The sequence below is a fragment of the Aquarana catesbeiana genome, linkage group LG04 (assembly GCF_042186555.1).
Source record: "Aquarana catesbeiana isolate 2022-GZ linkage group LG04, ASM4218655v1, whole genome shotgun sequence".
Classification (NCBI taxonomy): domain Eukaryota; kingdom Metazoa; phylum Chordata; class Amphibia; order Anura; family Ranidae; genus Aquarana; species Aquarana catesbeiana.
The window spans coordinates 568,454,075-568,473,219 of NC_133327.1; the positions used below are offsets into that span (position 1 = coordinate 568,454,075).

The following is a 19,145-nucleotide window of genomic DNA, read 5'->3' on the forward strand; positions in this document are numbered from 1 at the left end:
TCTTCTGCAACTGTCCCTGATTACCATGCCAATGGGAATGCACTGGATCTGAGCAAAAGACAAAAAAAAAAAAAGAGAAAAACAAGGAACATGGAACAAGCCAAGTCCACCCAACAATAGTAGCGACCTGTGAGAGGCAAGTAACAGCAGAGTGATGTACAGCTGAGCTCAGTATGAACCTGCATTGTTTGCCTCTCTTCAGCCCGTCAGTCTGCAGTGAGAGACTCAAACTTTATGTTGAGTTACCGCTGCACATCACTGGCCACGATGTGAGCGGTTCTACAACTTTAGCAAGATGGGACTGCATTCAATGCGCTTGTAATCTATGAAAAATGCGAGTGCAACCATTGTTGATTTAAATACTTTGTTCATTAAAGGTTTTACTGCAGAAGGTGGTTGCTTCCCTGTTTTTATCTTGTTTGTCTTTTGGTCAGTATTAAAGGCCTCATTCTCATGGCATTTTAACTCCAGCTCCTGTAAGAATCCAGTGGATTCCTGTGGCTGGATTCACAGGTGCTTGTAGACATTTGTGGCTGTTCAACCACCTGTACAAAGCAAAAAGAGGTTGACAGTAGCCACAACATGTAACTGCATTTTGAGCAATTACCTATGGTTAGGAACAGATGATTATCCCTGAACGCAAACAGATTACATCAAAGGGAAATCATCTGTACGATCATCTACTTTACAGAAAGGGATAATCAATGGCAGCCCTTATGCGTCTCTTAAGCCTCCTACAAACGTTTGGATTTTCGGCAGGGAATTGTGTGATGACAGACTGTTTGCCTAAAATCTGACCGTTAGTACGCTCCTTCAGACAAATGTTGTCCAACTTTCCGCCAACATATGATGGATGGCATGCTAGTAAATTTTCGCTGGACAACGGTCTGATGTCAGATTTTCCTATCGTGTGTACATAAGTCCGTCACACAAAAGTCCAAAGTACAAACACGCATGCTCGGAATCAATGCTCACCAAACACGACATTAGCAAAGTGTGCCCAAAGGGTGGCGCTCAAGAGCTGAAATTCCACATAGTACGTCACTACGTTTGTGTTTGTTGGCCGACAATTGTGTGCCATTAGTATGCAAGACAAGTTCCTGGCACACGCCTTTCGGACAAAAGTCTGACGCTCTGTTGGCCAACAATCCCATCGTGTGTACGAGCCTTAACCACTTAAGGACCGCCTAACGCCGATTTACGTCGGCAAGGCGGCACGGGCAGGCAAAATCACGTACATGTACGTGATTTGCCTCTCGCGGGTGGGGGGTCCGATCGGACCCCCCCCGGTGCCCGAAGCGGTCCCGTTCTGTTCCCCGGCGATCCGAGATGAGGGGGAGGCCATCCGTTCGTGGCCCCCCCCTCGCGATCGCCGCCGGCCAATGGGAACACTCCTTTGCTGCTGTATGCTAAACAGCAGCAAAGGAAATGATGTCATCTCCCCTCGGCTCGGTAGTTTCCGTTCCAGCGCCGAGGGGAGAAGACATCAATGTGAGTGCACAACACACACACACACACAGTAGAACATGCCAGGCATACAAAACACCCCGATCCCCCCCCCGATCGCCCCCCGATCCCCCCCCAATCACCCCCCCCCCCTGTCACAAACTGACACCAGCAGGTTTTTTTTTTTTTTTTTTTTTTCTGATTACTGCATAGTGTCAGTTTGTGACAGTTACAGTGTTGGGACAGTTAGTATTACCCCCCTTTAGGTCTAGGGTACCCCCCTAACCCCCCCTAATAAAGTTTTAACCCCTTGATCACCCCCTGTCACCAGTGTCGCTAAGCGATCATTTTTCTGATCGCTGTATTAGTGTCGCTGGTGACGCTAGTTAGTGAGGTAAATATTGAGGTTCGCCGTCAGCGTTTTATAGTGACAGGGACCCCCATATACTATCTAATAAATGTTTTAACCCCTTGATTGCCCCCTAGTTAACCCTTTCACCACTGATCACTGTATAACCGTTACGGGTGACGCAGGTTAGTTTGTTTATTTTTTATAGTGTCAGGGCACCCGCCGTTTATTACCTAATAAAGGTTTAGCCCCCCGATCGCCCGGCGGTGATATGTGTCGCCCCAGGCAGCGTCAGATTAGCGCCAGTACCGCTAACACCCACGCACGCAGCATACGCCTCCCTTAGTGGTATAGTATCTGATCGGATCAATATCTGATCTGATCAGATCTATACTAGCGTCCCCAGCAGTTTAGGGTTCCCAAAAACACAGTGTTAGCGGGATCAGCCCAGATACCCGCTAGCACCTGCGTTTTGCCCCTCCGCCCAGCCCACCCAAGTGCAGTATCGATCGATCACTGTCACTTACAAAACACTAAACGCATAACTGCAGCGTTCGCAGAGTCAGGCCTGATCCCTGCGATCGCTAACAGTTTTTTTGGTAGCATTTTGGTGAACTGGCAAGCAAGCACCAGGCAGCGTCAGGTTAGCGCCAGTACCGCTAACACCCACGCACGCACCGTACACCTCCCTTAGTGGTATAGTATCTGTACGGATCAATATCTGATCCGATCAGATCTATACTAGCGTCCCCAGCAGTTTAGGGTTCCCAAAAACGCAGTGTTAGCGGGATCAGCCCAGATACCTGCTAGCACCTGCGTTGTGCCCCTCCGCCCGGCCCAGCCCAGCCCACCCAAGTGCAGTATCGATCGATCACTGACACTTACAAGGCACTAAACGCATAACTGCAGCGTTCGCAGAGTCAGGCCTGATCCCTGCGATCGCTAACAGTTTTTTTGGTAGCATTTTGGTGAACTAGCAAGCACCGGCCCCAGGCAGCGTCAGGTTAGCGCCAGTACCACTAACACCCACGCACGCAGCATACGCCTCCTTTAGTGGTATAGTATCTGAACGGATCAATATCTGATCCGATCAGATCAGATCTATACTAGCGTCCCCAGCAGTTTAGGGTTCCCAAAAACGCAGTGTTAGCGGGATCAACCCAGATACCTGCTAGCACCTGCGTTTTGCCCCTCCGCCCGGCCCAGTCCAGCCCACCCAAGTGCAGTATCGATCGATCACTGTCACTTACAAAACACTAAACGCATAACTGCAGCGTTCGCAGAGTCAGGCCTGATCCCTGCGATCGCTAACAGTTTTTTTGGAAGCTTTTTATTGAACTGGCAAGCACCAGCGGCCTAGTACACCCCGGTCGTAGTCAAACCAGCACTGCAGTAACACTTGGTGACGTGGCGAGTCCCATAAGTGCAGTTCAAGCTGGTGAGGTGACAAGCACAAGTAGTGTCCCGCTGCCACCAAAAAGACAAACACAGGCCCGTCGTGCCCATAATGCCCTTCCTGCTGCATTCGCCAATCCTAATTGGGAACCCACCACTTCTGCAGCGCCCGTACTTCCCCCATTCACATCCCCCAACGAAATGCAGTCGGCTGCATGAGAGGCATTTTTATGTGCTCCCGAGTACCCCTACCCAACGAACCCCCCCCAAAAAGATGTTGTGTCTGCAGCAAACGCGGATATAGGCGTGACACCCGCTATTATTGTCCCTCCTGTCCTGACAATCCTGGTCTTTGCATTGGTGAATGTTTTGAACGCTACCATACACTAGTTGAGTATTAGCGTAGGGTACAGCATTGCACAGACTAGGCACACTTTCACAGGGTCTCCCAAGATGCCATCGCATTTTGAGAGACCCGAACCTGGAACCGGTTACAGTTATAAAAGTTAGTTACAAAAAAAGTGTAAAAAAAAAAAATATATATATAAAATAAAAAAAAAATAGTTGTCGTTTTATTGTTCTCTCTCTCTATTCTCTCTCTCTATTGTTCTGCTCTTTTTTTACTGTATTCTATTCTGCAGTGTTTTATTGTTATTGTTATTGTTATTATGTTTTATCATGTTTGTTTTTCAGGTATGTAATTATTTATACTTTATTGTTTACTGTGCTTTATTGTTAACCATTTTTTTGTCTTCAGGTACGCCATTCACAACTTTGAGTGGTTATACCAGAATGATGCCTGCAGGTTTAGGTATCATCTTGGTATCATTCTTTTCAGCCAGCGGTCGGCTTTCATGTAAAAGCAATCCTAGCGGCTAATTAGCCTCTAGACTGCCTTTACAAGCCGTGGGAGGGAATGCCCCCCCCCCCCCCACCGTCTTCCGTGTTTTTCTCTGGCTCTCCTGTCTCAACAGGGAACCTGAGAATGCAGCCGGTGATTCAGCCAGCTGACCATAGAGCTGATCAGAGACAAGAGTGGCTCCAAACATCTCTATGGCCTAAGAAACCGGAAGCTACGAGCATTTTATGACTTAGATTTCGCCGGATGTAAATAGCGCCATTGGGAAATTGGGGAAGCATTTTATCACACCGATCTTGGTGTGGTCAGATGCTTTGAGGGCAGAGGAGAGATCTAGGGTCTAATAGACCCCAATTTTTTCAAAAAAGAGTACCTGTCACTACCTATTGCTATCATAGGGGATATTTACATTCCCCGAGATAACAATAAAAATGATTTAAAAAAAAAAAAAAATGAAAGGAACAGTTTAAAAATAAGATAAAAAAGCAAAAAAATAATAAAGAAAAAAAAAAAAAAAAAAAAAAAAAGCACCCCTGTCGCCCCCTGCTCTTGCGCTAAGGCGAACGCAAGCGGCGGTCTGTCGTCAAACGTAAACAGCAATTGCACCATGCATGTGAGGTATCGCCGCGAAGGTCAGATCGAGGGCAGTAATTTTTGCAGTAGACCTCCTCTGTAGATCTAAAGTGGTAACCTGTAAAGGCTTTTAAAGGCTTTTAAAAATGTATTTATTTTGTTGCCACTGCACGTTTGTGCGCAATTGTAAAGCATGTCATGTTTGGTATCCATGTACTCGGTCTAAGATCATCTTTTTTATTTCATCAAACATTTGGGCAATATAGTGTGTTTTAGTGCATTAAAATTTAAAAAAGTGTGTTTTTTCCCCAAAAAATGCGTTTGAAAAATCGCTGCGCAAATACTGTGTGAAAAAAAAAAATGAAACACCCACCATTTTAATCTGTAGGGCATTTGCTTTAAAAAAATATATAATGTTTGGGGGTTCAAAGTAATTTTCTTGCAAAAAAAAAAAAACTTTTTCATGTAAAAAATAAGTGTCAGAAAGGGCTTTGTCTTCAAGTGGTTAGAAGAGCGGGTGATGTGTGACATAAGCTTCTAAATGTTGTGCATAAAATGCCAGGACAGTTCAAAACCCCCCCAAATGACCCCATTTTGGAAAGTAGACACCCCAAGCTATTTGCTGAGAGGCATGTCGAGTCCATGGAATATTTTATATTGCGACACAAGTTGCGGGAAAGAGACAAATTTTTTTTTTTTTGCACAAAGTTGTCACTAAATGATATATTGCTCAAACATGCCATGGGAATATGTGAAATTACACCCCAAAATACATTCTGCTGCTTCTCCTGAGTACGGGGATACCATATGTGTGAGACTTTTTGGGAGCCTAGCCGTGTACGGGACCCCGAAAACCAAGCACCGCCTTCAGGCTTTCTAAGGGGCGTGAATTTTTGATTTCACTCTTCACTGCCTATCACAGTTTCGGAGGCCATGGAATGCCCAGGTGGCACAAAACCCCCCCAAATGACCCCATTTTGGAAAGTAGACACCCCAAGCTATTTGCTGAGAGGTATAGTGAGTATTTTGCAGACCTCACTTTTTGTCACAAAGTTTTGAAATTTGAAAAAAGAAAAAAAAAAAAAGTTTTTTCTTGTCTTTCTTCATTTTCAAAAACAAATGAGAGCTGCAAAATACTCACCATGCCTCTCAGCAAATAGCTTGGGGTGTCTACTTTCCAAAATGGGGTCATTTGGGGGGGTTTTGTGCCACCTGGGCATTCCATGGCCTCCGAAACGGTGTTAGGCAGTGAAGAGTAAAATCAAAAATTCACGCCCTTAAAAACGCTGAAGGCGGTGATTGGTTTTCGGGGCCCCGTACGCGGCTAGGCTCCCAAAAAGTCCCACACATGTGGTATCCCTATACTCAGGAGAAGCAGCTAAATGTATTTTGGGGTGCAATTCCACATAGGCCCATGGCCTGTGTGAGCAATATATCATTTAGTGACAACTTTGTGCAAAAAAAAAAAAAAAAAAAAAAAAAAGTGTCACTTTCCCGCAACTTGTGTCAAAATATAAAATATTCCATGGACTCAATATGCCTCTCAGCAAATAGCTTGGGGTGTCTACTTTCCAAAATGGGGTCATTTGGGGGGGGGGTTGTGCCACCTGGGCATTCCATGGCCTCCGAAACTGTGATAGGCAGTGAAGAGTGAAATCAAAAAGTTACACCCTTAGAAATCCTGAAGGCGGTGATTGGTTTTCGGGGTCCCGTACGCGGCTAGGCTCCCAAAAAGTCCCACACATGTGGTATCCCCGTACTCAGGAGAAGTAGCTGAATATATTTTGGGGTGCAATTCCACATAGGCCCATGGCCTGTGTGAGCAATATATCATTTAGTGACAACTTTTTGTAAATATTTTTTTTTTTTTTTTTTTGTCATTATTCAATCACTTGGGACAAAAAAAAAAATATTCAATGGGTTCAACATGCCTATCAGCAATTTCCTTGGGGTGTCTACTTTCCAAAATGGGGTCATTTGGGGGGGTTTTGTACTGCCCTGCCATTTTAGCACCTCAAGAAATGACATAGGCAGTCAAACTAAAAGCTGTGTAAATTCCAGAAAATGTACCCTAGTTTGTAGACGCTATAACTTTTGCGCAAACCAATAAATATACGCTTATTGACATTTTTTTTACCAAAGACATGTGGCCGAATACATTTTGGCCTAAATGTATGACTAAAATTGAGTTTATTGGATTTTTTTTATAACAAAAAGTAGAAAATATCATTTTTTTTCAAAATTTTCGGTCTTTTTCCGTTTATAGCGCAAAAAATAAAAACTGCAGAAGTGATCAAATACCATCAAAAGAAAGCTCTATTTGTGGGAAGAAAAGGACGCAAATTTCGTTTGGGTACAGCATTGCATAACCGCGCAATTAGCAGTTAAAGCGACGCAGTGCCAAATTGGAAAAAGACCTCTGGTCCTTAGGCAGCATAATGGTCCGGGGCTCAAGTGGTTAAGGAAGGGTTTTCTTTAAACTGAGGAAGAAGTGAGAGTACGCATTGCTACCATGTCTATGCTTAATTTAAAGTGCATGTAAAGGGGGATTCAGGATAGGAAGTGTAAGGAAATCTCCCCACGACACAGACAGCAAAAAACCTAATAGGGGTTTAACCTGTACTTATGCTATCCGAAATAATGAAAAAAATGTTGGGCTTCATAAGTTCAGCAGATTTACATATTAGCTGCCAAATCCAAGAAAAAATATAGTTATGTTATATTTAGAAAATACTGAAAAGTATAGAAGACATTTAGTTTAGTGCAAGGACCTAGTTAAGCTAAGTAAAAGCAAACATTTGGTATGGAATGAAAACGTGGCTCTATACCAACCAAAAAGAAACAGTTTAATAATACCTGCTGGTAAATGTCAGCGCCAATGCTGTAGCCAGATGCGGCATCAATCGTAGGTGCTGGGTTTGATGTTCAATTATCTTCACTTCCTCTCTGTCTTTTGGGCCAAACTGCCTCCGACTGGAAAACAAAGTATATTAAGTGGAAATAAGTACAACAAGAACACCAAATACATAGGAGGCTCTACTGCTATCACATGGGAAAGGGCCACATCAGCAAACAGGAGGTTCATGTTCAAGGAGGAGAGTCTGAGAACTGTCCAGATGGCTGAAAGAATTGACCTGTGGTCCGTTATACTACTGTATAGGAAAAGGCTAATGTGTTATTCCTTGTGGACATATAGAACTGGGCCAAGAGGACCCAAAAACAGACACTATTGAGTCTGGACCCATTTGGGAATAGTAGTAACTGGTACATTTATCAAAATCTTTAATACCAGAAATCACTGTACTCTCCATAGAGAAGGAAACACCTTCCTTCACGAAAAAAAGATGTTCAGCATTAGAAAATGAAAATATCATGTCTGTCACTCTGACTAATGCTGTGACTGCAATGTGATTTAGCTACTACCTCTGTTGTTGTGGAGTGGGATATGACAAGTAAGGTTTGGCAAACTCAGACAAATTTAAAGCTGAACCCTCAACAGCTACAGTGGGTATAGAAAAGAAGCACCCTCCTTTAAATAAATCATATTTTTGTTGCTTTGCAGCCTGAAATGAAGACAGACACAGTTTTTGTTTTATCCAGCTGTATTTACTCAAAAGTGCAACTTATACTATCCAAGTGAAAGCTATAACACCATGTCAGAAAAAAATTAAAGACAATTCAAAGCAACGAAATGTGATTATTTTAACCCTTTAGGGACCGCCCCACGTACATATGCTGCAGGAGGGCGGCCCTTAAGCGCAAAACCAAGTACCTGTCCGCCGGGACCCGTCACACGTTCTGAGGAGGGGCAGAATGGCGATCTGCCTATGTAAACAAGGCAGATCACCGTTCTGCCAGAGGGAAAAAAAAATGGAGATCTTGTGTTTCTGCTAAGCAGAAACATGGATGTCTGTTTTCCCCAGTCAAAGCACATCCTCCACAGTTAGAGAGCTCCCCCCCAAGGGACACACTTCATCATCCCTGTTAACCCCTTCCCTGCCAGCGTCATTAGTACAGTAACAGTGCATTTTTTTTTTTTTTTTTAGCACTGATCAATGTAATAATGTCACTGGTCCCCAAAAAGTGTCAAAAGTGTCAGTTAGGTGTCCAACTTGTTCGCTGCAATGTCATAGTCCCTCTAAAAATTGTTGATCGCCGCCATTACTAGTAAAAAAATAAAATAAATAAAAATTCCATAAAAATATCCCATAGTTTGTATAATTTTTGTGCAAACCAATCAATATACACTTATTGGGATTTTTGTTTACCAAAAAAAAAGTAACAGAAGACATATTGACCTAAATTGATGAAGAAATTAGATTTTTACATTTTTTTATTGGTTATGTTTTAACCATAACCAAAAAATATCGTCTTTGTTTTTTTCAAAATTGTTTGGGTACAGTGTTGCACGACCACACAATTGTCAGTTAAAGCAATGCAGCCCTGGTCAGGAAAGGGATAAAAACTTCCGGAGCTGAAGCGGTTAAAGGGGGGTGATTCTTTTATATACCACTGTACATACACAGCTGAAATGCAGAGATCTATCTGCCAAAGGATTTAAACATTGGGGTTGATTTACTAAAGGCAAATCCACTGTGCACTACAAGTCCACTGCACTTGGAAGTGCAGTCGCTGTCGATCTGAGGGGAAGATCTGAAATGAGGGGAAGCTCTGCTTATTTCTAACATCTAATCATGTACAAGCAAAAATGCTTTTTTATTCTTCTTGCATGTCCCCCTCAGATCTACAGCGACTGCACTTCCAAGTGCAATTGCAGTGCACTGTGGATTTGCCTTTAGTAAATAGCCCCCCCCACCCCCGTATCAAGAATTTTGTGTTTTATGTTTTATGCCCGTGATTTCACCTTTTGTGCGGTCGTGAAGAGGCTTGCCTCTGCCTTCCTGTTCCCTGTCTCAGCAGTTGACAGCAGAAAAGAGGACTGAACTCCTCCACCAGATTCTCTCTGTGCAGCTTCAGCGCCCCTTCATCATTGCCTCCCCTGGTCTTAGCAATGGGCAGACTCCAGCCCTCCTATGGTCCTCCTCCAAACCTCACATTTTCTGCTTCCTAGCTTGTTCCCCAACTTCTTCCTGGCAGCAGCTCAAGGTAAGAGTGGGGGACTCTTGATGGTGGGAGGGCTCTTGACATCTGATGTAAGAGGGAGTAGGGTGCTTTGGACATCCAGTCTTACGGATACAACTGGTCTTTTGAGGGCAAACATAATGCTGATGCGGCCCACATTGAAACTGAGTTTAAAACCCCTGGGATAAACCCTCCAGATTGTCCCAGTTTACCAAACAGTGAACTGAGGCTACTCCTAAACTAATTGTGTAGGACTGGACAAAGCTCTCAAACTCCTACTTCAATACTGTAATCAGGGCCAAAGATAAAAAAATTCAATTTTATTATTTTCAAAGAGTTTATTTCACTCCTGCCCAACTATTTAAAAATCGTTAACTTTGACTCTCCCACCGATCTTAGTGTCAGGTGGTAGAAGAGGATCTTCATATGGTCTGGGGATGTGCCATGGTAAGACCCTTTTTGTCCCAGATTACGGAATTCATCTCACATAATTTTACTCTCCCCAGTCTATGTAATCCTGTGCAGTGTCTTCTGGGTATTTTTGGTGAACTGAATTGAAGTGTGATCCAAAAAATCTTTTACAATTACTAAGGAAACAATTATACAATTATTATTAAGGAAAACCATAGTGCCGTAATGGACTTCCCCTGAGGTTCTACACCATAGGGCTTGGAAAACGATAGTCAATAATGTCCTACCCCTTTACAGGCATACTTTTGAGCCAGAATCTGTCCTAATAAATTTGCTAAGATTTTGGTCTCATGTACACATTCCTGAGAACACCAAGCTAATATTTTATCCTAAATAACATTTTTTGTTCAAGCTATCAATACCATGTCAGATTTTGCACACTAGAATGAATAAAATGACACAAGTGGCGATGTAACCAACATTTACTGATGATTTTTGTGGTGCATGAACCAGTTTTGTTTGCACAGATCTTTTTACTGTTTATGTTCAGTCTATGCTTATGCATTGTTTTACCTCACAAACCAAAAAAATGACAATCCGCTACTTTAGAGATACACTATTACATGACTACTGATACTTGTATACATTCACATGTAATTACATGTACCAGTGTACTTTAATTACTTTATTAAAGTTCACCATAAGAAATACGAAGTACAAAGCAGGTAATTATCGGTGGGCCTTTGGCTGCCAAAACAATATTACCTTTATGTGTTTCTAAGGAGACAATTTATTTTCAAGACTGCATAAATGCATTTGGAATAATTACTAGTTAAGATAGAATATGACCTGGAGCTGTATTTTTAAGGCAAACCTACAGGATATGGTCTAGACTAGAGTTTTAACCTTGTAACTTAGATTTATTTCCCTATTAACTCTGGATTTTAGTGTGTCATTAACTGAAAGCATCTTTTTCAAGTGTTTTCCTGGTAGCGTATTGTATTGTTATAGCCTTCTTTTCAGTCACTATAGCTAGCCATAGACCCACAGATTTCTTTCGCTCAGCCTGAAGGCTAAAAGATTTCTCCATCCACGATAAACAGTGTGGATAGACAAATATCCTGTTGTGGCCATTGCATTCTGACATCCAATACCACTGGCTGTCAGAATACCTGGACAGTGCCTGCATCTGATTGGATTTTCCACCTAGCTCTTTCAATTGTTCAATCGAACGATGAGGGTTGTGTCAGGGAGATGCTGGTCATAGTGCAGCAGATGGGCGGAGGGAGAGGCCAAGGCGCATGCGTGGGCAGAATTCCAGGAAAAACCTTCCTGGCAGGCATGTCCGCGCGATCGTCTATGCGCGAACGTGTGCCTTAGCATTGGCAACAAATGCCATATATAAGGATGAGTTTCTTTTTCAAAGCTTGAAAAAGGAGTGCGGCTGTCGTGTCATCCACAGCACACACGATCAAGAAACGCGTTGCTTTCCAGTGACATCATCCCTCATCTGCATACCAACTGCACCTCAAGCCTCGTTCTGAGTGGTCTCCACCACGGTCAGCTTCCTACTACCAGCGGTGTTAAATATACTGAAAGATTATGGACTCTTGTCATTTCATTATGTTTGCATAGATCACTATGCTTTAAAATCAATTAATTTATGTTTAAAAACACTGTGGGATATATATTGCTCTATTTTCCTGCGCCTTTACTTGTATATAAGGGGTTGCTGAAGCCACTGCCTGTTCCCGAAAATGATCTTGATGGACTTTATCGTAGAACTCCCACCATCAGAGGAATATACAGCAATCTTGTGGTAGTAGATAGGCTATCAAAGATGGCTCACTTCCTACCATTGAAGAATACTCCATCTGCTATGGAGACGGCCAGGGTCTTTATTAAAGAAATTGTGAGGCTACATGGGGTTCCAGTGAACATTGTATCTGACCGGGGAGTGCAGTTAACCTCACGTTTCTGGAGAGCATTATGTTAGTTCCTGAAGATTGAGCTGTCCCTATCCCCAGCATATCACCCTCAAACTAATGGACAAACAGAGAGAACAAATCAGACCCTTGAGCAATACATCCTTCGTTCAGAATGACTGGGTGTCATTATTGCCTCTGGCGGAGTTTGCTTATAACAATGCTACTGGGCAATCCCCGTTTCTTTCAAATTATGGGTTCCATTTATCTTTTATGTCTGATTTTATTTCTGAGTCCGCAGTCCCAGCTGTACAAAGCACAGTGGAGTTCCTTAGCCACAACAACAAGGTACTACAGGAAGCAGTGACAAAGGCACAAATTTATAACAAGCAGGCATTTGACAAGAAGAGGAGCTGAACCTCCAACCAGGAGATCGAGTATGGCTATCCACGGCAAACCTCAGGCTGGCATGCCCATCAAAGAAAATTGGCACCCAAGTTCATGGGTCCTTTTCCGGTAAAAAAGGAGATTAAATGAGGTATCGTATGAACTATCTTTACCAGATTAATTTAAAATCCACCCGATATTCCATGTAGCATTGCTTAAGCCTGAAGTACAGGAACCCTTCCCTGACAGAGGGTTGGGCCCAACTTAAACCAGTACTAGTTGATGGAGATGAAGAGTATGAAGTACAGGCCATTCTGAATTGCAGGAGAAGGAGAAACCAAGTACAATATCTCATTAAATGGAAGGGTTATGGTCCAGAGGACAACTCCTGGGAACCCAAGGGGAATATCCATGCAAGAGAGTTAATACAAGCCTTTTTCTGTAATCTCCCACACAGAGAGAGCCAAGTGGGCATCCGGAGGTTGCACATAAGGAGGGGGCAATGTCAGGGAGATGCTGGTCATAGTGCAGCAGATGGGCGGAGGCAGTGGCCAAGGCACATGTGTGGGCATAATTCCAGGGACAACCTTGGTAGCAGGCATGTCCGTGTGATCGTGCACCTTAGCATTGGCACCAAATGCCATATATAAGAATGACAGATGCACTAGGGCAGTGATGGCGACCCTTGGCACCCCAGATGTTTTGGAACTACATTTACCATGATTCTCATGAACTCTGCAGTGTAGTTGAGCATCATGGGAAATGTAGTTCCAAAACATCTGGGGTGCCAAGGTTCACCATCAGTGCACTAGGGCCTTGCTGTCTGATCTGCAGCTTTCCCCTGTATCCTGCTTCTGTATCCATCCTTGATCTGATTCTGACTCAGCTTCCTGACCATCCTGATATTCTCCAACCCTGACCCCCGGCTTGCCTTTAACTCGATCTCATCTGTATCTACTTCATTCTCTGTTGCCAACCCACTGCACGAACTTTGACCATTGTCTGCTTGATGTCTCTGATGTACCTAATCTTCCATGTATGACCTGGCTTTTCTGACTCTGCACCAGCCTCCAAAGCTTCCACAGCCTCCTCGTACCTGCATCCGCAGTACACCTTCATCTGCAGCCAACCAGCAGCAGCCACTACTGCTGCAATCTGCCTCTCCCGCTTACCAGCCAACGGAGAACATTGCAAGTGCTCCTACCCCACCAGGCACTCCTACCCCACCATGATCTTGCGGCTGCTGTGGCAACCTCAGTGGTCCTTGAACCAGAGCTGTAAGAGTGGCCTTCCTATGCTCGTCAGGCTCTGCTCTAAGGTACGTAAGGGCAGTGGTGGCGACAGGGCCACCCACTGACTGAATGTCATTGGGAACCGGACGGAATTCACTCAGTGTATGGCCAGTTCTAGTTTCGGCTGTGACAGCTAAGTGGCCAATTTACTAGAGCCTAGAAGTTCACATATCTGTATCTATTGTGCAGAAAGACACTTGTTTGCATTGCAGTTAAAGGCTGTGAGGATGACACGGCAGAATGTGGAAGATGTTCAGTGGCCAATGGCTACAAGAACCATAGAGAAAAATGTGGCTTGTCCCTTAGGAATTTAGACATGTTTAAAGCTGAACTCCAGGCAAACAGCTAGCTGCAGAGCTGAAATATTTATATGTGAATGGTTTTAACTCTAAGGCTACTTTCACACTAGGGCAGGCGGGGGTCGGTGGTAAAGATAAAAATAGCAGAGATTTACTGTTGTTTTAGCGGCGCTTTACTGTCGTTTTAGTGGCGCTATTCGGCCACCAGCGGGGAGCTTTTAACCCCCTCTGGCAGGCGAAAAAGGGTTAAAACTGCCTGCAAAGCGCTGCTGCAGCGGCGCTGCACCATTGATTTCAATGGGCTGGGTCGCTTTAGGAGCGGTGTATACACCACTCCTACAGTGCTGCAAAGATGCTGCTTGCTGGACTTTTTTTTACCGTCCTGCAAGCGCACCGCTTTAGTGTGAAAGCATTTAGACTTTCACACTGGAGTGAGAGGAGAGGCTCTTTACAGGCGCTATGCAGGAACTATTTTTAGCGCTGTAGCGTAAAGCGCCTCAGTGTGAAAGTAGCCTAAAAGATGTATTCGTTTGTCTACTCCAAAGATATACACAGTCCTGCTAGACCACACAGCCAGGATGATGACCTCACTTTTCTCTACAACAGTTCTGGAAAAACAATTCCCAGATCTGACCATGAACAAGCTTTATGGGCTTTGATGAGCTAATCTCTCTGCTCTCTCCTCCAGTCAACATGTTTTATTGTAAAATATGTGTCTGAAGTATACATGACTGGCATCTGGTGCTGCCTCTACCTCTCCCAATCTGAGTTGTACAGTTCATGGAACTACAAGAGACTATTAAGCAAGATTCTTATAATTACCCTAGTTGCATTTAAAATAATTTCTCCCATTTTTGATAAATACATAGCTGCATTCATTATTGATTTTTTGTTAAATATCTGCCTGAGTTCAGCTTTAACCACTTGACCTCCAGAAAGTTTTACCCCCTTCATGACCAGGCCATTTTTGCTATTCAGCACTGTGCTAATTTAACTGGCAATTGTGCGGTCATACAGCATTGTACCCAAATTAATTTAATATCATTTTTCATTTTTGTCACACTGCTAGTGACCAGTTATAATACTGTACTTGTACGTAGCTGAGCCTGGTGCCGCCCACTTGCAGTATATTTACTGTGAGTGGTTAACTTAAAGAGGAGTTCCAGCCCCCCCACCAAAAAATTTAAAGTCAGCAGCTACAAATACTGTAGCTGCTAACATTTACCATTAGGGCACTTACCTGTCCAGGGATCCCACGGTGTCCTTACCCAAGGCGATTCTTGAATCGGCACTCGGGTGCTGGCGCTGACATCTTGGGTAAGGGAAATCGGCAGTGAAGCCTTGCGACTTTCTCAATGGGTCAGCTGCCGCGAGGGCCGAACTTCCGGCTGAGTTTGCCACAGCGAAGTCAGCAGGAAGTGGGAGCAGGTACCTGTTGAAACCAGGTACTTGTTCCTCCCTCTCCCCCACAAGGTGCCAAATGTGGCACCAGAGGGGGGGAGGAGGCAGATAAGTGGAGCTTCCCCTTTTGGGTGGAGCTCCACTTTAATGTTGAAATCTATGATAGAAGAATTGTATTGTTAGTACTTATTTCATATAGAGAATTTGTGGATAAAGGTACATACTGTACATTTGACCATCCACCTTATGTGTAGGTAGGCTGGTAAAAAAAAGGAGTGATTTAAATTCTGACAGGTGCATTTATTTATATGTATACTATGAAAGTGGACTTCAAGTGTACAATGAGAGTGGGAAAATAAGGGATAGGATAATTGTTTGCAACCTAATTACTCCAGCTTCCATCAGACAGAGATGTCCAAGTGCAACTTACCACAAGCTGCCTCTTGATCTTTCAGATCTCTCTAAATAGGATGTATCTTTTGAGTAGGTAAAAGTATAGCTACAACCAAACCTTTATGTTTTAGATGTTAAAGAGATAAGCACTGTTTTTGTCACAGTCTGTGTTCCTACTGGAGAGATATCACAGCAGTGTTGACAACCATGGGTGAGTGTTTTTTTGGCATGTTTCCTGCACAATTAAATTTTTTTTCCCACTACGTTGTACATTATCTGTGCACTGGGTTAATATGGGCGCAATACAATGAACACATTTCATTTTTTATGCAATCATGCTTCATTCATGCTTAACCCCTTCTGGACCGCCCCACGCAAATATACAGTGGCAGGTCGGCCCTCCTGCGCCTAATTACATACCTGTAGGTGATTTCATGCACTGGGTCTGGGGCATCTGACTATGGAAATAAGGCAGACCGTTGTTCTGTGAGAGGGGAAGATGGAGATCTTGTATTTCTGCTAAGCAGGAACACGGATCTCTGTCTTCCTCCCGTCATAGCATCCCCCACACAGTTAGAAAGCACTCCCTAGGAGCACATTTAACACTTTCATTGCCCCTGATGTTAACCCCTTTTTTTTAAAGTGTCAGAAGTGTCAGTTAGGTGTCCGATTTGTCCGCCGCAATGTCGCAGTCCCACTAAAAATCGCTGATCGTCGCCATTACTAGTAATAAATAAATAAATAAATAAAAATTCCATAAATATATCCCATAGTTTGTAGACGCTATAACTTTTGCGCAAACCAATCAATATACACTTATTGGGATTTTTTTTTACCAAAAACATGTAGCAGAATACATATTGGCCTAAACTGATGAATAAATTTGATTTTTTCCCTTTTTTTCTGGATAGGTTTTAAAGCATAAAGTAAATGGGTTTTTTTTTCAAAATTGTCGCTCTTTTTTGTTTATAGCGGAAAAAAATAAAACCCCCAGAGGTGATTAAATACCACCAAAAGAAAGCTCTATTTGTGGGAAAAAAAGGACATCAATTTTATTTGGGTACAGCGTCGCACAGCCATGAAACTGTCAGTTAAAATAACGCAGTGCCATATTGCAAAAAATGGCCTGGTCGTGAAGGGGGGGGGGGGTTAAATCTTCTGGGGCTGAAGAGGTTAAAGAGATATTGTCAGTGTGTATCTAAAGGCCCCCTTCCCACCCCCACCCCCAGCTTTACTCACCAGCGATCCGGCACCACTCCTGCACCTAGCACTGGAAGGCAACTATTGCTAACATATTCTTCTCAAAATACTAGTTACCTGGCTGTCATGCTAATTCTGTGTCTTCAAACGTTTCTGAGCAAATATGGTGTCATTCGCCAGAATGGTGAACAATCTCCCATCATTTTAAAGAGTGAGATAACACGATTAAATGTCCTTGGTCTATTAATCAAGGTGGGGATATGCACATAATGGCCCAATATACACACAGAAATAATATTTTGTCACGATAACAATGCCAGAGCCTCCAGAGAGTCTGCTATGACCGCCCTTATATTTGGATTTATCAAAGAGACTGCATATCTTCTATTATGTGATGCCACATGTATCCTCAAATAAATCTTAGGACTTATACTGTATGAATTTAGGTATTAAATGCAATTACTTATGTATTGGAACCTGCCAATCCTAGAAATGTGTAAGTGCCGCCAAGCCTCCAGAAGACGTCCCCAACATCCTTATCAGCAGTAATTATCTGTATACTAAGTTTTCTAAGTAGGTGTAATCCTAAAGTATGGTAACATACAGGCCCATTGAAAGGGAAAATTAGATTGCATGTTGGATAGTTATGTTTTCGTTAAACGATTTTGTAGGTTTTTTTTCCAAAATCGGTAAAAGAAAATCTTTGATTTTCTGATACTTTCTGCGTAGCTGAAACACATATCAAATGCAGGTCAGCAGATTCCATTGATTTCAATGTGACTGTGTGAGTGACAGTTCGGAGGCCGCATTGACCTTCTTTGCATTGCTGTTCTAAGGATGCATCATGTCCTATTGTGATGCATTTGGATTGTAGGCAAAGCAGGTCAAATGCAGCCTTTTCCGAGCGCTGTGTTTGAATGGAAAAGCCTATATTTGACATGGTTGCCTTACTACACAGACCATAGACATGTTTTTTTTTAACAAACATCATGATGTCAGTGGACTCTGGGTTTCTTCTGTTTGCTCCAGTGACCCATCATGTTGGTTTACCACTTAATGGAACATCTAAACATATCAATGAAAATCTTTACAGCAGCACGGTGTCCTCAGCTTGGTTGGGGAGACAACCTATCTTCTCTACTTTTCTTAACCACTTGCTTACTGGTCACTTAAACCCCCCTCCTGCCCAGACCAATTTTTAGCTTTCAACGCTGTCACACTTTGAATGACAATTGCGAGGTCATGCTACACTGCACTCAAAATGACATTTTTATCATTTTTTTCACACAAATGGAGCTTTCTTTTGGTGGTATTTAATCACCACTTGGGTTTTTATTTTTTGCTAAACTAACAAAAAAGACAGAAATTTTTGAAAAAAAAAAAAAAAAAACGTTTCATAGTTTGCTATAAAATTTTGCAAACGGGTAATTTTTCTCCTTCATTGATATTCACTGATGAGGATGCACTGATGGGCTGCACTGATGGGCACTGATAGGCACAGATAAATTGACACTGATAAGACGGCACTGATCGCCACTGATGGGGCCTGATGGGTGGCACTAATAGATGTCACTAATGGGCACTGATAGGTGGCACCGATGGGCACTGATAGATGGTATTGATAGGCAGCACTGGTGATGAGGCACTGATTGGTGACATTTATAGGTGGCACTGTGGGCACTGATAGGCAACACTGTGGGCACTAATGGGTGGTACTGTGGGCACTGGTAGGTGGCGCTGGTGAGCACTGGTAGGCGGCACAGAAGCCTCTGCTGAGGCTCTCCGCGATCGGAACTGATGTCCCTCTCACAGCCGCCGGTGATCGGCTTTTTTTTTTATCCTCATGCTACCAGCGTGAGGAGAAAAAATAGCCGATTACCGGCTCTGTTTACATCACATGATCAGCTGTCATTGGCTGACAGCTGATCACGTGGTAAGGGGTCGGGACTGAGTCTCAGACTCGCTGAGCACAGAGCAGGGGGTGCGCAGGCCGCTCGAGCATGGGAGGATGTCTATGGACGCCCTCCCGGCTAAGTAGGTCCGCTCTGTAGCTGTCATTCGGCTATAGCGCAGACGGGAAGAGGTTAATTTCCTTTGATCTACCCTAAGGCCTCGTACACACGGTTTGATTGT

The 19,145-nt window shown here is 43.4% G+C and overlaps 1 protein-coding gene across 2 annotated transcripts in view; it reads right to left on the reverse strand.

Moving 5' to 3' along the window:
• The window catches only part of ACOXL (acyl-CoA oxidase like), a 513,410-nt gene that overhangs the window by 260,598 nt on the left and 233,667 nt on the right, over positions 1–19,145 (reverse strand). For both annotated transcript variants that reach the window (XM_073628050.1, XM_073628051.1), the window contains exon 11: positions 7,479–7,595. In XM_073628050.1, the coding sequence (XP_073484151.1) occupies positions 7,479–7,595 (117 nt within the window). The remainder of the gene's footprint in view (positions 1–7,478; positions 7,596–19,145) is intronic.